The 25,658-nt window shown below is 33.5% G+C and overlaps 2 protein-coding genes across 5 annotated transcripts; one reads left to right on the top strand and one right to left on the bottom strand.

The window, feature by feature from the left end:
• The first annotated feature begins 39 nt into the window (after positions 1-39).
• Positions 40-12,331, top strand: LOC110693258 (putative nuclear RNA export factor SDE5). Of its 3 annotated transcripts, none has more exons than XM_021870413.1 (13): positions 40-334; positions 1,099-1,169; positions 2,173-2,739; positions 3,464-3,489; positions 7,211-7,288; positions 8,549-8,613; positions 8,809-9,050; positions 9,548-9,630; positions 9,990-10,046; positions 11,178-11,245; positions 11,337-11,434; positions 11,520-11,590; positions 12,002-12,331. In XM_021870413.1, the coding sequence occupies exons 3-13, from the start codon at positions 2,175-2,177 to the stop codon at positions 12,116-12,118; spliced, it is 1,470 nt and encodes a 489-aa protein (XP_021726105.1). In that variant the 5' UTR covers positions 40-334; positions 1,099-1,169; positions 2,173-2,174; the 3' UTR covers positions 12,119-12,331. The 3 variants fall into 3 exon arrangements, with proteins under 3 accessions (XP_021726105.1, XP_021726103.1, XP_021726104.1); XM_021870411.1 differs by having other exon boundaries at positions 41-334; positions 9,542-9,630; XM_021870412.1 differs by having other exon boundaries at positions 41-334; positions 1,099-1,150; positions 9,542-9,630.
• Positions 12,332-12,728: 397 nt separating this feature from the next.
• Positions 12,729-24,108, bottom strand: LOC110693259 (choline transporter protein 1-like). 2 transcript variants are annotated; one of them, XM_021870415.1, is made up of 11 exons: positions 23,690-24,108; positions 22,904-23,070; positions 20,710-21,068; positions 20,388-20,533; positions 19,516-19,699; positions 19,320-19,393; positions 17,887-18,000; positions 16,726-17,082; positions 15,574-15,834; positions 13,690-13,917; positions 12,729-13,197 (listed from the first exon to the last, which is right to left on the bottom strand). In XM_021870415.1, the coding sequence occupies exons 2-11, from the start codon at positions 23,053-23,055 to the stop codon at positions 13,012-13,014; spliced, it is 2,061 nt and encodes a 686-aa protein (XP_021726107.1). In that variant the 5' UTR covers positions 23,056-23,070; positions 23,690-24,108; the 3' UTR covers positions 12,729-13,011. The 2 variants fall into 2 exon arrangements, with proteins under 2 accessions (XP_021726107.1, XP_021726106.1); XM_021870414.1 differs by having other exon boundaries at positions 23,705-24,106.
• Between the last annotated feature and the right edge of the window lie 1,550 nt (positions 24,109-25,658).

Genomic DNA, 25,658 nt, shown 5'->3' on the forward strand with positions numbered 1-25,658 from the left:
AGGTGGGATTAGTGAGGAGAGAGAAAATGTGAAAAAATATTATTTTATTTATAATCCCATTTCATATTGAGTAACGTATCAAGTATTGTGAGACAGACGAGAATGAGAACTGTGTCAAGTATTATGGGACGGGGAGAGTAGATACGAACTTTCACTGCACACTAGCAAGTCCAAAGTAGAAGAGGAGCGCCAAAAATAGTACTCATACGTACCCCCAAACCACGTCACACAATCTGCCTTCATTTTAATTTCTTCTTCAACAATATTCTTCTCTCTACTTCTTCACTCTCTCTCTCTCACTCTTTCTTCATTGAAGAATCTCCATATTCTCTCTGTAAGTTCTCTTCAATTTCTTCTTATACTAAATTTCAAATCTTTAATTAATCTGCATTGTTCTTTTGTGTTGTTGATAATCATCTTTTTGTTGAATGCTGATTCTTGTTTCTTTAGTTAATTTAATTTTTTTTGATGTTTGATGGTCTAAAAATTGCAGAATTTGCGATTATGAGAGAATTACTGGTTCAATATATTGTTATTTATTACGAATTTTGTCTTTGGTTTTTGAAAATTTTAAATTTTGGGGTGTTTATTATTTTTTTCAAAATTTGTGAAATGTATGATTGAAATAGTTTGTCATTAAAGTTGTTTATAAGCTATGGTGCTCAAGCTCTTCATTTCACCTGAATTACCTGTGTTGGATACTCGACGCTCTGAAATGGGTATGGACACTTGACACTTCATTTGGGGCCAAAATTAAATGAGAATTTCAAAACATTAGCCGAGTTGGAATCTAGATGTTTCTTTTGTATTCAGAAATTGTATTATCATCTATAGTACCGTAGTTTTTGATGTATTGTCGTATGTACTCATGGACAAATTGTCCCTTGATTAATAATATGCACTTGTCTGATTTGTCTCAAAAAACAAAAAAAACGTAGTTTTTGATTTATAATAGTTGAACGAAGTGAGTCAAAGTGACTATTTGGTTAGTTATGTTATGTGGTATTTGAAATGATTAGGGATAATTTTATTTCTCTTTTATGAAAATCTATTTGGTATGACAATTTTAATGTATTTTTCTTGATGTTTACCTTCCAGGTCTCCAGGATACAAGTAGCTGCTGGTTTAGGACTATATTTGGTGATCTTTCGTAAGCCTTCCATCACCATGTACACCTCCTACTGTATAATTGGCCATTTTTGACATTTGTTCTCCCTTGCTTGAATTAGTTTGTGTGATATGATACACAGGATATCTTAAATTGAATGAATTTTTGTTGATATATATTCTGATGGTGCATGGAGATTGAAGAGCAATGAAAAAACACATATTAGCTTGATGTTGATGTTTGGTATTATGGGTTTATTCCGTGATATTTTGGAAATTTAATTACATTCTGACGACTCTTGAAGCTTATGACAACTGGAAAACATGTTTGCTTGCGTTTTTTCCCCTTGAAATGGTCATGACCTCTATGTATTTTTTTAGTTCCATAATTACTTTAATTGTCACATGCTAACATTTGTTTGGGGAGATAGGGAGAAAAGATACACAAAGACCTTTAATTCGTTATTCTAGTGGCTTGCGACTTTGTCAGAAAGGGGCATCTACCCAGAGGGATGATTCTAGTTTTTTTTTTTCTTTTTTTTGAAGGTTTAATGCTTGTGGAAATGTGATTAACTATTATATTCTGCATTTTCCTTACTCATATGGCTAGCTCAAGCCTCAAGGTTATTTTCCTCTAAATTTTACAAGGGGAAGCTAGATTCAAATTTAAACCCTTTTTTTTTGTTCACCCAACGGAGAGGTGAGGCAGCCAGGCAACCCTGTTTTTCTCTTAATTCTTATGTCATGCCATCCAAATGAGATTCTTTTACATATCTTCATGCAAGAAAGGGAAGTAAGTGGTAGGTTAGTACTTGATACACCTGCTAAAATTTGTTACCTGCGTGCATGTTATATTGTGTAACAACTTAAACCCTCCTCACCTTTAGTTAATTCCACTATTAGATTTAGACAATGACACTTTAACAATATCTGGTAATATTTCTGCATTGTTATTGCATGAGCTTTCTTCTGGCTTAGGTTTTTTTAATCTAAAAGACCATTAATGCATCATGCCTTTTTTATATTACTTTTTGAATGGTTTTTCAATTTGTTGTTCATCCCCAGACATGGAGGCGGCCAGCTCTTGCAATTCATCTTCCAGAGATTGTAACAGGGATATGGAGCTGCTGCTTGAAGCTTTCGGTTCCACTTTTTCACTGGAGACTTTAGCTTCTGCTTACTCTCAAGCAAATAGTAATGTGGACTTGGTTGGTGTCATTCTTTACGAATTACAGGGAACTACTGCAGCAACTCATAAATCCAAAGATGGCATAAATGCAACTTCTTTATCATCATTAGATTTATGTGCTGAAGGTACCTCAAAGTATCTATGTATTGATGAAGGAAATGGTAAAGGTGCCGCAAACAACTATGTTACTGGAAATTCTGGAGGAGAATGTCTGAAGTCAATAATGGCAACAAATGAATCTACAAAATTTCAATCATCTGAAGTTCACTCAAATGAATCTATTAGAATTCAATCATCTGAAGTGCACTCAAATGAATCATTTTCTGCGTCATGTAATAATGCTGGGAAGGATGATAGCTTGCATGCAGACATCGAAGACTTTCTTTTCAAAATGCTTGGAGATGGGTTTCAACTTGACACGCAAATGATCCATCAAGTTCTTGGTGAGTTGTGTTTTCAGTTCAATCACTCCTTTTGAATTTCTGACGTATGTTAATCACATGATCTTGTATTCTAGATGCTGCTCTACACAACTCAAATGTTATTTTTTCTCAAATGTTTATTGTATTAAAGGCTGGCAATGGGTGACGGTGGTTTTTTTTCTCTTAAAATTGATTAATTTCTAGACATAAAGTTTTGTCAAAACTCCCATTGTCCCACTGAATATCTTAACTATTCTCATGGCAAAAACTCAGTGTAAACTGACGCTCCTAGTGGGTTAAAGCTTCATATAGATATCTTAATAGTAAATGCTACTTGGACTTGGTTTTTTGGCTAAACACACCTTTTTGAATCCAACACAACAAAAATATGAGGAATCCATCAATTATCCTTTATTGTTAACTTCATGCCACTTTGAATAACTAATAAAGACTAAAATTGATCTGAAGGCTGTGAAGAGATGCTTACAAGAGTGAGATCTAATTTCATGGATTAATATTTGGAAGGCAATCTCTCTCTCGTTCTCATTCTCAACTCTAACCTACCTCTTGTTTATAGCATGAGTACAATGCTATTGTTCTTTCTGCTTTTCCCCTGAAGTGACTTGATACTGGTTTACAATATATATCTTTTAAATTTGTACTTACTCCTCTTTCCGAGGTTCACTATTATATTAATTTGCTTTGTGATGGGGTATATGATGTAGAGAGAATGCTGAATTTGCAGGGCTCTGTGGATATGATCTGGAAAAGGTAGAGCTTTCTTTCATTTAAAGGCAGAAGATATAGGTTTAAACTTCATCTTTTGATTGTCTTGTTAACATATTAATTACTTGTATATCATGTTTATATAGCTGCCTAACCTTGTGGAGAGCTATAGGTTTTGTTGCATCCAAGACCGTATTAACATCATGAATTTCTAAAGCTTTTTTTTCATTTACAGCCTCATCAAAACTAGTGCCCAATGTCATTACCTGAAATTTTCCTCTTTGCAAAGATATTTAGTCAATTCTTTTGTCTTACCCTCCCTTTCCTTTGACTTTTTATAATATCAGTTCCACAGTTAGGATTTATAGCAAATTTCATTACTTAACAAGTCGTTTGAGTAGTAAAATTAAAAATAAAGATTTTATTTCATTGTTGCCCTTTAAAATATGGTATCATTGGTATGTAATACACTCCTTTAGAGGAAGAAAGTCAAGCTGAACTTTTAAGGGAAAATATGGAACTGGGGACATGGGAAACCTAATTCAATATCCCTGTAAAGATCAGAAATACTACCTTCGTTTTCCTAAGTCTTACTCACTTTTCGTTTTCATCCGTTTTCTAAGTTCTACTCACTTTTACTTTATTTCTTTTATGACAATTTTGTATCCATTTTTTATCATCCACAACCCCACTTTGTGGCGCCCAATTTTATTAAGCAAATCTCTTACTTTCTATCTCTCCTCTTTAATACAAAAGTACCCACATGTATGGTCCCTATTTCTACTTTTCCTTGGTTTGCATGGCTACAACCTAAGGAAAACTTTGGTAGTATGATATGTATTATGTATTACAATCCCAAGGGTTGAATAATATATATGGGGCTCATAAATTTAACTGGATGTACTTCGTTTAATGTTAATGATGAATGCTCTTTTATTTATTTCAATAAATAATTAATAAAAAAAATCCAGTTATATATTGTATAAAAGTAATACTTTGCATTATTATATCATAAATTATAATGTGGAAAACTAAATTACAAAGATTGTATGATGTGTACTTTGTCTACTACTCCATATATATAAAAGTTTTTCATCTAACCCCTTCAAAACAAAAACAAAAAAAAATGAGTTTCATTTTTTTTATTTTTTATTTATCCATCATGATAAAATAATTTAATAATACCATGCTCAATCCGTTTCTTATATCATAATTGATTTCTTCACTGAGGGAAATTAATTAATAAAATGTTCAATATCAATATTTAGTCCAAAATGTACACCATAACCTAAATTTTAGGATGTTATTACATAAAAATAGAAGGAAAAATAATAATTATACTTAACCGTATCTTCATTGCAATGGTGACCTAGCACAATATTTGAGACAATAGATAATTTTATTTACTTTTTATTTCACATTTCTTATTGATAGAAATTTATTTTTAAGCATAGATTAAAGTTGTAATATCTTGATGATATCTTATATTATATTGATGGTTTTTTAATACAAATATGGTTTTGTGATAAATGTTATGAAGTGACTTATATTGTACTTCCTCCGTTCTTTTTTACTTGACTTGTTTCATATATCACGCTTGCCAATGCTAAAATCCAACCATTAATAACTTAAATTCCTAATAAGTTAACATTATAGCATACTTCCTTTGCTCTCTTTTAGTAGCAACAATTGGAAATTTGTACGATTCATGTTATCTCATTTGACCATCTTTGTTGATATATGTTGGGCAAAATATTATTATGCCGGATCTTGTTAGATTTGTCTTAATTTTGTATTTTCACAATATCAAATTTTTATGTTTTTTACTTATCTATAACTAGAGATATAAAAGATTAAAAGGTTGAAGTTATGCATTGGCAAACGTTATAGTCAAAATGTTGCAACTAAAATATAACGGTGGAAGTGGATATTATGATACGATTTATTGAGATAATTTTAAATAAACTTCACATGTATATATTTCCTTACTTATGTATACACTTTATAAAGGTGAGAATACCTAAAATTAATAGTAATTTTGCCATGTAGGCATTACTTTCCTATATATAGATTGACATAAATAATCTCAAACTTTCAACCATCTTCCAAAAATAATCCCAATATTTGATTATTCTTGAATAATCCCAACATATTTAGATATTTTATTTTAAAATAATCCAAACTTTTGTTTTTGTTATAAATAATAACCAAAAGGGATCAACAAAAGAAAAAAAAAAAAAAAAAAAAAAAAGAAGGATGACTGAAATTTGGGATTATTCATGTCAAATGTTTCTATATTTTCTGTTTTTTCTTTTCCTTACTTTTTTTTTTATTTATAATTTTTTTTTACTATTACATCATTTGTTACTTGTCCTTTTCTTTTCTTTAATTTTTTTTTGCTTGTTTTCCAAAAATTTGTTTCTTTTGTATTTTTTTAGCTTAGGAAGAGTGTTACCTCTATAAATAATAAGTGAAATATTATTGATCTACTAATCACATTCTTATGTTGTATAGGGTGAGAACTAAGAATAATTCATTATTTTTATAACTCAAAATATGTAAAACTATTGCATGTATTTTGAGAAAAAGAATAATAAACTTTTATTATATTTTAAATATGTTTTTTTTGACGTTTTTTCTTCCCCTACCGAGTATCGTATTTGAAATTTCTCATATGAGTCGACCAAACATATGTGTTTTATAGACTACACTTGCTCCCATACCCATCAATCAAATTAACATTTTTTTTCCTACAAACTATTTGCACAATGTATTAACATTTCTAGCATAAGCAAATTGGTACAAGCATAATGCTAACAAATATGCATCATCTACACATTAACCATAATCAAATTATAACAAGTATTTGGCAAAATTGGGCTACAGCACAATATGTTACAAACTAAACAATGATCATCAACGCAAAGCCCATAAATATTAATCACAAAGTTGGGTTATCGCGCACGATGACTCAACTAGTTAATCACAAAAGGCGGACAAAGGTTAGGGTGTGAATAGTGCAAAAGTTAAACTATAAGATCAGAGGAAGTGTATGAACTAAGGAAAAGAATAAGAAATTGAATACATAAAAAGTGATTGGGGTGGGATTTGTACCCTCAAATAAAGGAGAAGGTTACATCAACAAGTTACCACTAACCAACATGTCATCTATAACTTATCTTAAGATTACATCAATAAAGGAGAAGGTTACATCAATATTGACGAGTCATGATTTGGGCCTCTCATATGTGGGCTTAGCGTTGGCCCAGACAAGAGGTTGTTATGGAAAATGAAAATGTACACAAGATCAATAATACGTGTAAGAAAGGAATCTAGCCTTGTATCATTGATCCTGTGTAAATTTTCATTTTCTGTAATAGCCTCATATATGGGCCAACGTTAGGCCCACGGATGAGAGGCCCAAATTATGACTCATCAATTTCTATAATGATGAGTCATGGTTTGGGTCTCTCATCCGAGGGCCCCAACATTGGCCTAGATACGAGCCTGTTACAGAAAATGACATTGCACACAGGATCAATGATACGTGTAAGAAAGGGATCCCGAATCCTTTTCCTGATTTGCTTCCTTTTTAAAGGGTGGATTACATACCATATTTGAGGGGTCAATATGGAAGAAAATCGTCATTTCTTCTGTTTTGATATTCGGATAACTTGTAACAAATTTCTGTATAATATGAGTTACTCGGGCACTGGTAATATAAAATACATCTACTAACAATTTATGTATTTTGTTTGAAAATCAGAGTATGGAGACACTTGTTGATCTATCAGCTTCAACCCTTGAGAAGAGTGATGATGTTGTAAGCGGGTGTGCCGAAAAAGTAAGCTCTGGCTTTTTTAGAGGAAGAAGCTATGCTATTCTTCCTGTCAATACCTGTGCAAATTTCATGTCTGCATTAACCAATATATTTTTGTATCTGTGCCTGTAGCTTTGAATTGCATTCTGTGTTCATTGGTGTGTAAAACAAATTTAAATTTTGCATGATTTACATCCACATCTCAATTGTATAGCACTGTGCTGTAAATTTAATTTGATAAAGCTTTGATTTTGTGCAAGAAATGTATTCACAATCTGTGATTGAGGCTTTTAGATGTGTGGCTAAAGGCAGAGTATTCTGCTGGTACTTTTGTCTGCTTGCCACTAGTTTTACACATGAAGGTTTATGTTAAGTTCTCGTAGATAGTGCTATTGATTACATGCAAGCATTGATGTTGAGGAATCCTTCATTATTAAATTTGACAAGAGTTGAGATTAAAATGCAATAATTTTTACAATTTATTGCAGTGATGGATTTTTATACTATATGGTATCTATGATCTCAAAGAAGGTAAAATTGTTAGTGTGGATAACGTGAACAGATTCCTACCCTCAACATCGATTTCATTTGCTTATTCCGTGACCCCCTCCCCCCCCCCCCCTCCCACCCTTCGGATGCGGATATGTCACATACGTTTGTTTTGTGTGCTAGTTGCATGCTAAGGTGGCTGTAGGTCTCTAACAGGGTGTGTTAAGTCTCAAGTCCAGTGTGCTTCCTCACACCTCACCTTCTGTTTGTCTGCACTATTGAATCAATTATTTAAGGATGGGAGAAATGCAGTGTTTCAAAATGCTTTGCTATTATGTATGGGAATGTGGGATCATAAGGACTACATTCTAGTGGTCGTCAGTTTTTTAGGCACAAAATAGTCTGGATTGTTACCCTTTGGTGCTACATTGGCTGATGTTTGTTTTTTTTTTTTTTTTTTTTTTTTTTTTTTTGGGGGGGAGGGGGGGGGGGTCAGAAATCTGTCAGCATTTGTGGTATGTATAATCTTGCTTTCCGTTCATGTAAAAAATTATTGCTGTGCTATTTTTTGCTACTGATTTCTGGGAGAAGCACCTTTGTTCTTTTTTTTTTTTTTTATAATTTGAATTTCTTCCTCATCTTTAAAAAAAACTCTTCACTATATACTTAAGAACTAACTGCATAGCCACATTTATTTTTATCATAAGTTTGCAGCCGTTTTCAAAGAACTGTTGGCCTGAAAATCTTATAATGTTATGTATGTCTACTCTCATGTGGATTTTTGTACAATCTCAGGAGATGTACGTGTATCTGAAGAATGGCCCAAATTCCAATAAGTTGCAGTCTGGTTCTTCACTAAGGTTCACTATGTTCCTGCTTTCTTTAACATCATCTTACATCTATTTTACTTGTTACTCTACCTCCTCTTCCTTTTTGTGCATCTTTTTTGTTTTGCTTGGGAGGGGAAGGGGAGAGATGGGTGAAGGGAATCCTGCATTCTAATTTTCTCTTATGGATGTCGATTGCTGATATATATTATTAACTTGCTAATACAGTAATGATGGATTGGTGAAAGAAAACAATAAGGAATCACGTAGGAAGAACAATGCTAATTATGATTTGCAGAAGGAAATTTTGGGATCATTATTTTCAGCTCCTGAAAGAGTAGAGAAGCTACCTAGAAAAACTAGTGTTAGATCCTCGAGAACATATGGGAGAACAGCTGTTGAACCTGTGATCGAGACTAGCATAGAGCAAACATTTGTTGCTTTGAAACCATTAGCAGATTACAATGAAGGTATGCAGCTGGTTATATGTTGAAACTTGATATTTTTTTTCTAAATTACTAGACTAGTAGTTGTTACCTGAGGTCCTGATTGAAGTCTCCAGAAATTGCGCTTTTGTAATGATTTCAGTAGATAGAACTCTTTGTCTGTGCTTTAAAAATGGAGAGCTATGAAATCTCTCTTCGTGGATTTGTGCTTTTGCATTTATTCTAATGAGTTGGTTCCTTAGTTTTATGGGAAAAGTTCTCTTAGGGCCACCTTTGTAAACAAGAGGCTTAACATGGGACTGGATTGCCACTGCATTATACCTTGGTGAACTAATTTTTGTCAAGCGTAAGGTAACCCAGGGTGGTGTTATTGCTTTGCAAGATGTAAACCGATACTAGTTCTCTTAACTTAAATTACAGTAAGGCTATCTGTTTGTTATTAGTGCTGTTTTAAGTGTAATTTCACATTCCTTTCTGTTACTCACTGTTGTATGTACTGATGCTTGATATTTTAGTTATAGACAAATATGATGAGGATAGCTTTCCAGCCCTTCGTCAAGCTGTTAAGGAGTATTGGACTATCATGAAAGAGTACTGCAAAGCTGTGAGTAAATGCAATTAGTGTTTGTAAAGCTTTTATTGTACTTATCCTATGATTTTTTTTCTTTGGTGCCCAATTTACTGGCTTGCTTTCTTGTTACTTTCAAGGAGGCCTTGTCCTCTGTTTACTTTGTGTTTTTCTAGTTTTTATACACATAATTGTTTCTTTAATCTTAAAGGGGTAGGGGTGGGGGACTTAGCCTTTTTATGTCGATGCTTTTTCTTCCTATTGATCTAATTTTCTTGTCCCTTTATTTCTTTTAAAGGCATGCCATTCTCTTTAGGGGGGGGGGGGTGCAATGAAGAATGTGAATGTATAATGAACAAACTTTTTTTTTTTTTACATATTTGATTTCTTGTCAGGCTACTGCTGCATACAGTAAGGGTGATCGAGAGAAGGCCGATAAGCTTATGAAAGAGGTACTGTCCTTGTCCCGGTGTCTGGTTAGTGGTTCTAAATTAACTTTGATATGTCTTAGAGCCTTTTCTTACTGTCTTTGCAAGCTTGCTCAAAACTGTAAGTAGCAACCCACAGCTCCTTTTAATGGCTCAGTATTATCACTTTGTCATAAATTTTTATTTGTTCCTTGAAGACAAATCAATGACTGTTTTTATTGAAGTTGCAATGGAAATTGGTGCAGAGACTGCAGACCCTTTTATTTCCGATTAATCCGATCTTAGCATTTTTTACAAAATTTTCATTAGATTTTAGGTCTTCATGCTGTCTTTCTGTAGACTCCTCTGTTGGGCATTAATATTCAATATATTGTCACATTAGAACACCACCTCAAAAATTAACAATATATATGGTTTGACAGAAATGCCCCTTGCTAATGGTGATAGCATCATCAATATACATTCATAGTTTTCTTGTTGAATCCTTTGCTTATCACAATTATATTCTTTTCCTCTCATTATATTTTTTTCCTCTTGCTAATTCTTGTGCCAAGGTTGTAGATAGATAAAGTAAACTAGGGGTATTAATATTAACATATGGATCCTTTACTATTATTTTAAGAAAGGTGGCATTTTTTTTATTTTTTTATTTTTCTGTTACCCTGAAATGGTATATACAACTATTCTGGGAAAAAGGAGTTGATCTGAAGTTCATGGAAATGCTGACGTTGCTATGCTGCACTTCTGTTCTTCTTAACAGATTCAGAGCGATTAAAATAAGTTTCAATTCTAAGCTGGTCACTGATAAATAATTTCCTGATCCTGCAATCCTGTGAAATCTAGATATGCTGTCTGATTGATTGTAGCATATTTTTGTTACTTATGTTCGTATTAAATGGGACTACATTTGATTGATTGTCTTTGAGGAACCTACACATTTGCCCTCGCTGTTTCTATTTCACCATGCCAATGCAGTCTTTCTTTGAAATTCATTATTAAGAGTTTCATTTAGGGTACTACAGTAAGTTTCCAAATTAGTGGTTTGAAAATGTAGCTTGTACTTACTAGTGCCCTGCACTGATTTATCTTGTATCATGGAGCAGTACTTTATGCATATTATGAATTCTAATTTGCATTTTGCTGGCCGTGTTTTAGTGTCAATTCTACAACAGGAAGGCAAGAGATGCTGATGAAAAGTCTGCAAAGAAGGTTCTGGAATCCAGGTTAGCTAAGATTAAGTTCAAATTGGTTGCTGCTGTTTCATGACACATTACTTCGTTCTTCTGATTTAACAAGCTTAATTATCTGCTACAGGCCAGAGGACGAGGTGTTGCTTGACATTAGTACCCTTGAACTAAAAGAAGCCATTAAACTTCTGAAGCGTCATCTCTCTAATCTCTCAGGCATCCCGAGTAAGTTACAGTTATTACTTACTGCCATTTGTCCTAGTCGATTGGAACCATGTACACTCACACTAAAGAATTTGCATTGTTTCAGCAATTCGCTATCTTAAGGTTTCTGTTGGGGATGATGGTGAGGAGAACAAGAAAAAGCGCCTGAAACGTTTGGTATGTTATATTTTAATATTCATGTTATCCAGTATACCTTGATACAAATATATTTGTTTGGGAAATTTATCATGTCAACTGACTAGAAAATATTCAATTTAAAATTTTTGTTTGTGTATATACTTGTATTGTTAAATGTTGGAAAAGTAGCCACACTGCTCCGCGAGAATATTATATGCAAGGGGAGGATGGCTAACTAAGAGAGTCAGGCCACAGGACCCAAACTAGTTAGCTGCTGTTCCTCTGATACTGTGTAAGCTAAGGGAAAATTAACAATAGATAGTCTTTGATATATGGCCACCAGAATTGCATAAAAAGGGCAGCCCGAGTAGGCAGGATGAATGTAACTTGTGTGATTTTTTTTGTCTGTTGATCTGTTTGTTGACTTTGTACTTATAATCTTGTATACAGGTTTTAAAACTGCTAGAGAATGAATCTATTCCATGCACTGAAGCAGACAATGGAAAAACTATAGTGATTCAAATTGATGAAATCAATCCAAAGACCCTGAGCTTCGCCAAGAAGTAAAAATTTACAATCTCATTCAAAACTTCACTATAATGGTGTTTAGGTCTTTCTTGATGGGGGTACTTATTTTTCATAACTTAGTTGGAATGTATAGCAAATTTTCCTTCATTTTGAAAGTATTTTGTTTTGAACTGAGTTTTTGTGCTGTGGAATCGGCTTATGACCAGATCCAATAATGCTCACAGTAATAGTAAAGAATAGCCAATATCCTCATTGGATGTCTAAAATTTGGAGTTTGTTTTCGCAGTTTTTATGTGTCTCATCTTGTTTATCTCTCTTATGTGGGTTAATGATCGGCCTCCCTTAAAAAATGGGTCGTACTGAGAATTCGCAGAACTTATGAACAATCCAACCAGGCTTGTGCTGTCGAACTCTTGACATAATATGTGATTTGTACTCCTTCAGTCCCATTATATGGCATATTTTTTTCTTCTAACTTCATAAGTATGGAAACAAAGGTAACACTAACATCATATATATGATGATGCGATTGATGCCCCTCACCATTTTTCTCTTCTAGTCAAACAATTTATCATTCGATTTGTGGCACATTTAACTCGCTTCATAGTTATTAGAAACTGTCCAAGCATTTATTGGACAACCAAAGATAGGAGCATTAACTTTTAATTATAATATCATAACACCTATTTCAATTATTTTTTACATCTTAATAGCTTAGTCATACCTCAAAATAAAGCTTTAGTCTTAGCTTTGATTGTATCTAAATTAAGGTTAGTTAACTAAGGAGTTGCTTTTCTAATAAATTCAACATATGTTTTAACAAACAAGTGATGGATAAATGTTAAAAGTGTAAAATAAAAACTTTCTAAATATATTTACAACTAATACATAACAAGCTTCATGCTTCAAAATTCTTGAGAAAAAGCAGATGATCAATTTGTGAGTCTTTGGGTCTCGTTTTTGTCTGTAAGAGTCTCAAGCAGAAGGGGGGGTGCATACTGAGCAGTCCCTTGGTTTTCCTCGGCATCCTGGCAAAATGACAGAATAATACTATCGATGGACATCTCAACCACGCCAAAGAACAGCGTCGCAACAACATAACCCAGGACCCAACATGCCTGCAAAATAGAGAGCAAAAAATCAGGCAGTTGATGCAGCACTTCAACCATTTAGTCCCAGTGAGGTGGAATTACAATAACTTACTGCGAGTCAGCCTCATACAAAATACTCTGTCAGGTTTTCTTGAAGGAAAACAAAAAACTCCGGCTCTCAAGGAGGACCAAGGATATATAATGAACAATTTATTTCATGTTCTATACGTCTATAAGATGGACAGTAAAGTAGAACATGCAGAAAGTATCACCAATGCAACAAAGTGTAGTTTACACACCATCATTAGCAACTAGCAAGATAAAACAGGCAAAACAATTTTTTCAATAATTGGATGTGTTTTTGCAAAGATAATTCGTTTAGGTTTTCCATTTTTCTTTATTTGGATGGAGGTGGGTGGACAACAACTTAAGCCATGAAACATAAAAAATTTCAATTTTGAATCCTTGGCAAAAGATAAAACCTTTATATTGAGCAGACAAAAAAATGAATTTACATACCAGCACTGGGAACAAAGGAGAAGTAATCTTCTTATGGGCAGACTTGTAGTCATAAGTATCCAACATGAGGAATGCAAACATGGCGCTTGATAAGCTAACACAAAATTTTCCAAGAGACAAAATGACATCTCCGACAACATTAACCTTCCCTATTCTCAGTATGTTATTCATAATCAACTCCGTTGCAATAGCGGAAGACTTGAAGAAGCTTTTGCCTGTTATGGCAATCTGCATATCACAATTGCCAAATATAAGAGATCATACCATGCAAGAAGGTTTAAAGATCACAGGTATCAGAAACTATGCTACTCCCTCTGTTTTATAATATTCCCATGTTTTTCAAGGTAGAACTTTGACTATTAATTTCTCTTGACATACTGATATAATAAAATATAAAACAAGTATTCTAAGTACTGAACAAAACAAATTTATCAATATATTTCAGAAAAATTATGGTCAGTTTAATCTTGAAAATAGTTTTGCACCTTAAACCCTAAAATGGAGGAAGTGAATCAATTTTTCATCTGAAGCAGCAGGTGTCAGATAAGGATACAAGGCCACAGGCATCATATCTCAAATCAAGCCAGAACCTACTGGGTGTTCAGATAATTACTGGTCTGATCTCTGGAAAATTAGGGTTTTTATTATTTTTTTTAAAAACAAATTTCCCCTTATTCTCTCCAAAGCAAGGATGTTAATATCCTGTATAGCCACATGCTAAAGTAAAAGGCCATAAGCTACTGCTTTAAAAAATGTCACATTGAGATCTATAAACCTGCCAATTGCTATTGGATTTCATACAGAATAGCCAGGCTGAAAAATATCTTTCATTATCTATAAGGCATTCAATGGAATCAAGAGTAACATCACACATATCGCTTAGCTACATATTAAGATAGCTTTGTAGAACAATTGACAGACATGAACCTGGCTTTAGAGGCTGATCACTAGATATGATCAAATGATGACTTGGAGTTCATGATGTAACAATAATTTATTTAATAATGAATAACATCTAGAACAGTGAACAAAAGCATCTTCAGATACCAAACCTCATTCTAAAGACAGAATATTCATGAATTTCCTAAAGCTATTGAATGGGCCTATTGAATAAAATTGGTAGCTTTTAATTTTTGACTCTGTGATTTCAAGTTATATAATATAAGTTTTTATCATGAAATTAAAATTACTCATAATTATACAAGCCATGTTAAATTTGAAGATGGAGAACAAAACTAGAAACTGCATTTTCCAGATCTGTCTTGATTTTAATTAGAGCTGAAAACTAAAAACTAGCATGAATGCAATTTTAACACAATAAAAAAAAAAAATAATAATAAATAAAGGGATGGTCACTCTTATTTCTACCAAATGAAATAACAGTATAACATAAGACATTCCTATGACCAGCGATAGCTTCAGGCCTTCAACTTTTGGTTTCTGACCCTTCTTTAATGTGTGGTGATCAAGATAAACAAGATTAATATCACCCCAATGCCACTACAGAGGCTCTCAACTATGCGGTGTAGGAGGGTCAGACCGTCATGTGTATGTAGCCCAACTTTTGAGCTAACAGGAAGGTTGTTTCCAATTGATCCTTGAGCTATAGGCAACCTTTTGCTACTTATTTAAACACTGCAGACTGTTTAATGAATCAGTTTCATTAGGATCATTCTACTAAAAAAAGTTAGAGGATTAGTCTTGAGCACTATCAGTGGTCTTTCTAGGTTAGGCTGACAACTTAACAGCTTAAATGAAAATTAGAAGTAAACTAAAAGAAACATGTACCACCTTACCACTATCAGTGGTCTTTCTAAGTTAGGCAGACAACTTGACAGCTTAAATGAAAATTAGAAGCAAACTAAAAGATAAGTACCACCTTACCATTATATAGGCATTACGATTCACTGACTTGATGGTCCACTCAACGCACTTTAAGCAACAATTGGAAGAATTATGGACTACCTTCCCAAACCAATTATCTGGCGTAGTATAGGAAACCTTGAGCTTGCGTCGAATTGCTTCTAGTATAAAGCGGATTGACTCCACAAAAGATAGAACCAAAGAGCCAATAGCAACAGAACCCAAGTTGTATCGGACTAGCCTTTTCATTGAGGCAAAAACAGGTAAAAATGGGATTCTCGACTGCAAAATGCATACAACAGTGAGTCCAAAATAAGTTTACTACAGAAATTTTAGGCTATCAGGTGAGGGGATATCCCATGATGCAATGCAGACAATTTTATATTTTTCATGCAATCCAGTCAGAACTGATTTTTTCTATGCAATTCATCTCATATAACACACATTATACCAAAGCGGAATGGCCAATGCGATGTGCACAGATTGTCAGGCATATATAATAAGAAATCATTTACAGCAAAATACCCCCCTCAATTGATAAAAGAACATTTTCTGAAGTTACAAGGTAAACCATAGCGTTTATTGGCGTATATCAACTCCAAACAAGTTAAAGCAATGAATGTAGAACTATTAATACCAATTTGTAATCTCAATCAAAACAGGCAAAACTACTGTACATCTTAGGAGACATCCTTCAATAGCACGCAATGCAATGTGTGCTATGGTGGAGATAAACTCCAAACAAGTATAAGCTATGAATGTAGAACTGTATAATAGTTTGTAATCTCAATCAAAAGAAGCAAAACTACCGTACAGCTTAGGGGACCATCCTTCAAAAGCATGCAAAAAAATATAATCCATACTCATGCTTGTTATCTAGCACCCAAAAATACTATTAACATATGAATTGAGCATCCCCCCACCCACCCCCTCTCCCTCTTTCCAATTTGCATTAGAACACCACAAGGGCCCTTCCAAATTTAACTTATTAAACAAAAAAGAAAAATAACTGAACATGGGAAGTGTAATTAAAAATTTAAATAGGACATAAAATTGTATGTAGGAAAGGACACGATGACTAGTAATTTTCATAGGGCATTCATATGTTCAAAGAATCACAAAACCACAAGTTCATAGCATATGCCTAAAAGAATTTAGCAATTAATTTCTTACCGATGAATCACCACGAGCCCAATAATAAGAAGCAACAGAACCGGCGATGACAGTGGATGAACATGCTATAAAGAAATGTGTTGCCCAATAACCACCAAACAAGTGAAAGAGGATGGAGACTCCTATGTGAGGGGTATAATGAATGCTATAACCACAACAGCGCTCACAGCTGACCCGGCTTGAACCAAGGTTGTAAGCACAACAGTTGGATTCGCAGTTATTCTGATGAACCTCACCAGAACTGAATATATGCAAAGCAGCAGATACCCATATCATGTAAAAGATGCCAAGTATGGCATATGGTATGACCGGAAAGGTCATTAGAAATCGAACTTCCCTTATAACCTTTGCAGCAACCTGGAACAAATTTAAACATGTCATCAGATAGAAGTGCAACTACAGGCATCACCTATAATTTCAGGTTGGCTTAGCCTAGGTTAAAAAAAAAAAAAAAAAAAAAAAAAAAAAAAAAAAAAAAAAAAAAAACGTGTATAAACTACCCATCGTGTGATCTTTAAAGTTTGTCATCTGCTCACCTAATCAAGTAGGCCACTTCCAGCGGAGTAATCTTTGGCAATAGAAGCAATGCATGCATATTGAAAGTTCCTACTCGGATTACAACTTGAGTATATATGTAAATACTTACTGTTATGATAAAGTGTATATATGTAATTATAGTTCCCTCAAACTTGATGAAGATGTCTGATAATGCAGCGGATCTTGCTATTTTGAAAGCTTCCTTCACAGTGAAATCTAATACCCACCCACCCGAGATATAGCAAACAGAATAAGGTGCATAATCATTAACATATTCCCTGAGGAATATCATGTGTCTGCATACACTACATTCTTTAAACTTTGGCACGATAACCATAAACCCAGACCTCAAAAGTCTGACTTTAGCTCAGTGTTCACAATTTCTTTTCAGAGTAGAGCAAATAATGACAAAGCCAAATACATGTTAGAGTCTGAAGACTCAAATTTCACAAGAGTGATAATTCTCCGAAAATTTCATAGTAGTTTTGCATGAGTTTTATTTCTGGACCTCTGTGACCCAAATATCCTTCAACAAACTCAATCTTCAGGATCCAAGCATATAAATCAATGGCTAGACAAATAATAACTCAATCGTAGCACATGAAAGCAGGTGTTTATACTTGCCTTTAGGACTGCTGTTGCCATAAGGATGCGTCTAACTATGGCAATTGATGCCAGGATGGCCATTCCCATAATGGCAGTCATCAAAATTGCAGCAACACGTAGGTGAGTCAGCTCCTGGTGCACAAATAAAAAAATGTTCTATTAAGAAAATTATGCAAGCAACAGTAAATTGGTAGTTACGGAATAACCCATATAGAGAAACAACAGCTTGGTGCATCCTCCCTATTTTAGGCAACCAGAAGTTTGTAAGCCATCTAACAAAGCAATTGATAAGTCTTTATGCACAGAAGAAGCTCTCTTGTTACCTTTATTCTTCCCTAGGTAGTATAGTATCAATGTATCATCAATAAATTTTTGCAATTTGCTCGTTGGAAAGACCATAATATACAACATGAAACCTTTCCCCCTAGTCAATTAGTTTGGTAATTATAGTTCAAGTAAGAGGCAAATTTGTTACTTATACTCTTTTAGAGGCAACAAATGACTATCAAACCCAATTTTTATTTGAAAATTTTAACACCCAATTCCCTTCCCAGATAATCCTACTCGAAATTAAATTCCAGAATCATTGAGTTGCATAGTGAGCTAATAATAAGGTAAACACACTAAGTTTTGAGTTTGAGTCATTTCATTTTCCATATACACTACATAAAATACGAGTTCGTATTGTTTAAAACTTAGGAGTATTTGACAAATAAAATTTACTTTGCTCACTGTGAGTGATAAAGTAAATTGTTGTAATTATGAGAAAGGGATGAACCAAGCTACAAAATCATGAGAAGATCTCATTGGAGATTAGTGAGAATGGACAGTTTAAAGAGATTGTTCCCAGGGGTTGAGTCAAAAAGTGGACTAAAGTATTAAACAGAATTGTTTGCCCAATCTTAGTGGAAGATTTTGGAGTAAACATCTCGTGTAGTCGAGGTTCTTCACTTCCTGATTAAGTCTAAGAAGTTTTCCTTGAATAAATCTCTGACATTCTTTACCGTATCAATTAATCCTTTTAGTTTTGCGAAAGTATAGAACCAACATTTATATCTACAATCCACCCCTAACTTGTGGTATATCTTATGTTCAAACAGTTTCTCTATTGTAACATTTCACTTCTTTCCAACAACTGTCAGCTCATGTTCTAATTATCTTATTTGACAAACCCCTATAACTTTTTACGCTTGACCAAGCCACATTGTGGTAACTTATTCTTGCTTCCACCTTATATGCCTGGTGGTGACATGCAATCCCTCTGAATTGACAGTGGTCGATCATTTGACAGTATCATCTGATGCGATCCCCAATCCCCATTATTCTACAAACCCTTTACAAGAGGAAAGATCATAGTAAAAGCAATTTAACCAAATTCTCCAAGGGATTTGCAGCTCAAAACTCACATCTATAGGCCCAAAGTAAAGTCAGAATTTGGTAAAAGAACTTACCCTTCCATATACATGATCATATGGGTCATGAACGCCAACAATGGGTGTAACAGCATCATTTCCAATCCATCCAGCTGAGAACGACAAAGTGTGCTAATTAAATGTACGTAGTAATCAACAATAAACCCCCAATACAAATATAAGAGTCCAGAATGTATAATTTGAAATATACGTTTTCTAAAGATAGATCTCTAACCTTTAAGATAAAAGAGCATAGTAACAGATACTACGAGAATGTTGAAAAGTACGACTGTTATCCATGGCATCCCAGACACAAGATATCGGATCAACAGCAGCCAAATCCCTGACAAGAAAAGTGGCAGGACCCCACCACAAACAAGGAGTACAAACCATGACTTTCCAATGTCAGCCATGTATCTCTGCACAAAGCAGATATTTAAAAAATTAATTTTGACCAAAAAAGGCCTGAACTATAAGTACAGCAGTGGTCACAACTCACAAGGCATATATTAAACTATTATATACTTTTAAGCACACGTGTGGAGCCATCCACTACAAGCAGATCATGAAGACAGTCTGAAGTATTCTGATTTCTGAATATACATTTCTGTCGAAAGGTCCAAGGGTCACAAACTCACAATGTCAGGTTCATGGTTCACCTATAATAAGCAGTTTTTGCTTCTTTTTTTTTTTTTTTTTTTTTTTGGCCAATAGGCTCAGACTGTCAGTCATGTCACATTTTGGCATCCATCAGACACAAGGAGCTTTCGCATGAAAACAAGAATACAAAAGTCCATGGTAATTTTACTAATTTATCTTGGCATTCTTCATTCATAGACCTGATTAGCATTATTATTTCGAATCCAAACACTTTTACACAAATCATATGGAAGATGTTCTACAAAAACAATATCAATACCCACAGGTACAAAAGTTTACTTAATGGTTTTTAAATTAAAAGTACGATGTAAAGATAATGAACGCTGAGGAGAAAGCCTTAAAACATCCTCAAGTCAACAAATTGTGATGAGAATAAGGTGACTTTAACATTGTCACGAACAGTCAAAAAGTTCCAAAAATCTCAGTAAACTATAAAAGGTCCCTCACCTTTACGACAGCAGATCGTGAGTTCATTGTTTTGTGAATTGACTTGTCAATTTCAAGGCCCTCGTTGATGTTTACTCCCCCCATCTGCTGCCAATGCCGTAAAGACATGTTTGACGGACGAGCAATAAATTGGCAGCTCCAGAAAACTATAAAGAAAGTAAAAGCAAGGAATTTAGAGAAATATCCCAAGTCCTTATCCAAGATATCTACAGTATCGGATAAAATGATCTCAACCATAAAAAAAATAAAAGGAATACATGACTGCATGAACAGTAGAAAGGTTACACAAATAAAAAAAAAATAAAAAAAAAGATTAACATACCATTAACACTGGGGTATATGACAGGGTAACAAGGCCCTTGAAGTTGAAGTGAACTGTTTCTCATATCTGGGGTAAGGAACTCAAAATAATCGTAGTTCCTGTCAATCCATTCATCTAGAGTGAGATGTATATCTCCATCAGGGTAATCACAGACCCAGTTAAGGGAATCTTCAGCTGGGATAGGGCAATCCAACAAACAAATGCTCCTGGCATCAGCTAGCTTGAACGCGGAGTTCTTTAATCCACTTTCATGCACCTGGTTAGGGTTTACCCAATATCTGAGTTCTAGTTCACGGAGATTTCGATGGGCATCTTTGTCACCACATAGATTTCCCTCATAGTCCAAACCATAGACTAACCTGAAATTTTAAAGTAACTACCACTTAAGGAAATAAAAGGAAATTGACAGGTTGAAACAATATACCTAAACATATAGAAAACAAAGATCAATTTACACCTTGTACACCTTTACAAGTAGTTACAGATTGGGGGGGGGGGGGTATTCGAGACTGATAAATTAAAGTCAATATGAGTATAAAATGGCATAGTATGAGTACAAAATGGCATAGTAGAAATCAGACTTTTTATTTAACAATATTCCGACTTTTTATTTTATTTAACAATATTCTGACTTTTTATTTTAATAAAATGGCATAGTAGAACTCAGACTTTTTATTTTATTTTCTGTTTGAACCTTCCGACTTTTTATCTAACAATATGATAACCTTCCGACTTTTTATTTTATAATATTCCGACTTGTGGTATCCATAATATGAGTATAAAATGGCATAGTAGCTGAGCATTTTTGTTAAATAAAAAGTCGGAAGGTTCAAACAGAAAAAAATTTGATAAATTAAAGTCAATATCCACCACTGACACTTGCACGGTTGCACCACCTTAAATCAAAGACAACATCATACAATAATTCTAGATGGGCCAATTCTTCCCTGATTACTTCCCATTCCGTAGGGTCCATCTTTCGTACACTTACTGACTTACAGTATCTCATGCTCATCTTACACAACATACTCACCAGAGCATCTGCGTACTTTTTTAACATGCACAAACCATTTAAGCCTACCTTTACACATCTTTTCCATAATAGAGGTTCACAACTACAATTCATTTCATTTTCTTTGATCTTCATAAGGATACCTAATCTGCTGCATAAAGCTCTTCAATTCTTATTTCGTGCATGAATATACATTTGCTCCTTGGAGTTGCTACTGAATACTGGATTTTACACCAGATATATCACCTTCAAGGCTTCAAGCTTATTTTAATTATGTTGAAAACTTTGTCCTAGTGCACATGTACATTCCATCCCACTTATCAGCTCAGCAACTCTATGAGCGCAAAACAAATTTACTTATTATAAAGGCTGCATAAAACTTTTATAAAATTCAAATCATTGCCCCTGATGCAGTAGCTATGAGTCCACTAAATTTTGTGTGCGTCCTTCCTACAAAGCAAGAGCCCTAACAAATTTGGTGATGGCAGCTTCATTCCAATGTACCAAAGTAGCGGCATTACTCCAGCTTCTTGAGTAAGCACACTGTATCTTTCTTGGTTTCCTACAGATTCTGCCAATTGTTATCCGGTTATCCCACACAGCCCTTCCACAATCATGAATACTTTGATAGGCAGCAGGAAGATTTGACCCATGCATGTTTGCATAGAAGATAATGTAGCATCAAAAAGTTAGTAGTCCAAGTCTTGATTCTGTCCATAAACAGATACCAGGGATTGGCACTTTGCTATTGTCAATTTCCTTTAGGAAGAAAAAATCAAGGTATTTGATAACAACCTAGAGGAATGCATCTGATTGCAAAATTAGAATCATGATTTGTTGCCTTAAACTAGATTTTACAGATCAGAAGAATATCATAATAAGAAAACTGGGCAATGGAATGCTATAAATTCCCAATCTCTCCAGAATGAGAGGTGAATCTCACAGACCGTAGCTCATTCAAGCCAAGGGCACAAAAGTTCATTTTTTACTCAAATGAGCAATGACAGATAAACAAATGAGATCTAAGCAAATTCAACAAAATTAAGGAACTTTCCATAAAAACTAATAAAAGGTCACATGACTCACATCACATGCATATCTATATTAAGTAAGAAATATATAGAAAGTAACCCAATGAAAATATAAAAATGAGAAAAGTATTATGATAAATTTTTGTATTACCTTTTTGGGTTACCTTTGTTGAACCCAAAACTTGAATTGACAATCATGGCAATCCAGAATACCACGAAAATAACAAGGAACACTATGTCTCTACATTTCCTGTTCTTCTGTATAACTCCACCCAGTTGGCCACCGTCGCTTGATGGGTACATTTTAGGGAGAGCAATCTGCTTAAGAGAGAATAATGGAGGCAGATTGAGAAGGAAGCAAGGAACTATTCAATATTTGGACTAAAAAGCACAAATGAAAGTATTATTTTATGCATTCTGCCTTTACAATACTTATATTTCAAGAGCTTCCATAAACAACATGACTTCAGTACAAGTACAACCAGTAGTAGATTTTAGAAATGGTAAGGCACGACATACCAATCGACAACCAATTCATTAACCATTCCGAATTTCCAATTGACAATGACAAATAATTAACAATTCCTTGTCAATTTTACACTAGCAAAGAATGGGTTTTAATAAAACACTTCATTTTGACAATTAAAGAAACAAATATAGTCTAATTTCAATTCACAATTTGACAAACAATTTCAAATTACATACATCCTAATTTCAACATCAATTCTTATCTTAATTCACATCAATTTCAACTTCAACTATAAAATGCAAGCTAAAACTCAACAAAATCAAGTAAGCAAACAAATCCACAATTCAACATACCCAATTATTAACAATCATCTCAACAAAATACTAAAAACAACAATCAAAATCAACAACATTCCACATTTCAACTCCAAAGTGACTCAAATTCAAATCAAATTGTAGAGCTACTAACCAAATGAACACTAACCCTTTTACAATCAACAATCCAAGCGTTGGCGGCGGCCGAAGCGGCGCAGATTGAAAATGGGTAAAGAACAGCTCAACCCTTTTTTTTCCTACTTTTTTACAAGGGTTTTAGCTTTTTAAACATTGTAGAAAAGGGTATTAATGGGGGAAGAATTTAAGAGATGGGTTTTCACTTTTCAAGAGAAAAAGCTCAGTTTTAAGAGAGAGAAAGCTCAAAAAACTGGAGAAAAACAACAGTGGAAAACAAAGAAGAAAATGGGGGAAAAGTAGAAGAAAAAGATTCTTAGCTTGGCTTAAAGAAGCAGTGTTTAATGGGTTCTTACTTCTTACAATGTTACAGTAAACTACCAGTGGTAGTAAGCTAAGTGTAGTGTGAAGACTGATGTATTACTTTTTTCTATTCTTTTAAATTAATTTAATATATTTTCTCTGTTTCTTTTTTGTTGCATCACTCTAAAAATAAAAATTGCGTGTTTTTAGTAGATAAGAGAGATAGAGAGAAATATAAAAAATAAACTCATATGATATGAGAAATATAGAGATTTTATTAATAAAAAAAAGAAAAATAATATATTTAAAGTGAAGTAATCTTTTTAAAATGTGTTGTATCTAAAGAAAAAACGGAGAAAGTATTTTCTATGTTTGTTTTTAATTTGTGACAATTGACAAAGACTGTTAATTTTTTTAACATTTTTTTTTTTGTTTTTGTAATTTTCTTTGTTTGTTTTTCCTTGTTATTTTATTTATGGAGTTCATTTAAAATTTTGTTGGGTATTGATCTTGATATTAAAGACAAAAGATATAGGGAATATGGGGTTGAGGAACTATGGACGACCAAAGTCAGCTTTGACAGGCGAGAGGTGGGCAGATTTGGACATTTTCACTTTTTAAAATGAGTTTGATTGGTATTGATTTCATTTTTGCTAGATTGGTTTTATTTAATTAATTTTGTGATTTCAAAAAATATATATTTAATTAATTTTGAACTTATTTATTTCTGTAATAAAATTTACTGCTAGTATAAACCAAACTTACCTTTTTTTTACTAGTTAATAGTTAGATTAGATTTTGATACAAACCCATAAGCTCAAGTTTAGATTTGGATTTTGAGTTAACATTTTTTTTTTCTTTTAAATGTTATTTGTGTCATTTAGGAACAACTGAACAAGTAGGGAGAAAGAAAGTAGGGACATGTAATTGATGAATTATTTTGATCAAGTGGAGTGTTGTTAATAATTGTGATTCAAATATAGTTTCTCCACTTGTTCTACTTATCAGCCCTTAAATTTATTTATTAAGTTTCATATTAAGTACATAATACACGAGTCATTGTAAGTCATTAGGGTTGAAACTCTTTTAAGTAGAAAGACGCTGGTAGACTAGCTATAAGAACACTTATACCAATCTAGCCAAGGTTGGTGGAGTATTACATGTGCATTAATAAAATCTATAAAAGAATTTTTAATTAAAATAATAGATAATTATTAAGGTTATTTAATGTTGAGCTATTTGTTCATACTGATTAAAATCAAATGGTACTAGTATAATATAACTTTGAGTGGTAAATTTTTCTTCAAATTGTTAAGGTTTTTTTTTTCTTAGTAAGTATAAGGTTTTTTCGATTTGCTAATTTTTCACAAAAAGTTCATTATTTATTTTCAAAACTTTGAATGTGATGTCAAACTAGCATAGCATGTAAAGTGTTAACCTATTATACAATATAGAGTATGAGAGTTATTCCCCCCGTCCCTTTATTTTTGCCTCATAAATGTATGTTCACTTTATTAATTTTTGGTTGTGCAAAGGTAATAAAAGAGAATAATGGTGGGTCCAAAATATTGTGTGTGAGAAAAATAGTGGTCTATAATGTTGATCACTTTTAACATTGAATATAATAAACTAACTTTAGTGTAACCATATCAAATTAATATTAATGGATATAAATGGTAGAATTA

This window comes from Chenopodium quinoa, unplaced genomic scaffold, assembly GCF_001683475.1.
Source record: "Chenopodium quinoa cultivar QQ74 unplaced genomic scaffold, ASM168347v1, whole genome shotgun sequence".
NCBI lineage: Eukaryota > Viridiplantae > Streptophyta > Magnoliopsida > Caryophyllales > Amaranthaceae > Chenopodium > Chenopodium quinoa.

Excerpts from the sequence above, each read along its gene's own strand:
- LOC110693258 (XM_021870411.1), top strand. The coding sequence starts at position 2,175 with ATGGAGGCGGCCAGCTCTTGCAATTCATCTTCCAGAGATTGTAACAGG. Across the intron at positions 8,614-8,808 it reads CAGTCTGGTTCTTCACTAAG|TAATGATGGATTGGTGAAAG; the intron begins GTTCACTATGTT and ends TTGCTAATACAG. Across the intron at positions 11,591-12,001 it reads AAAAGCGCCTGAAACGTTTG|GTTTTAAAACTGCTAGAGAA; the intron begins GTATGTTATATT and ends TCTTGTATACAG.
- LOC110693259 (XM_021870415.1), bottom strand. The coding sequence starts at position 23,055 with ATGTACCCATCAAGCGACGGTGGCCAACTGGGTGGAGTTATACAGAAG. Across the intron at positions 20,534-20,709 it reads CATATACCCCAGTGTTAATG|TTTTCTGGAGCTGCCAATTT; the intron begins GTATGTTAATCT and ends CTTTCTTTATAG. Across the intron at positions 17,083-17,886 it reads TGGCAACAGCAGTCCTAAAG|GTTGCTGCAAAGGTTATAAG; the intron begins GCAAGTATAAAC and ends AATTTGTTCCAG.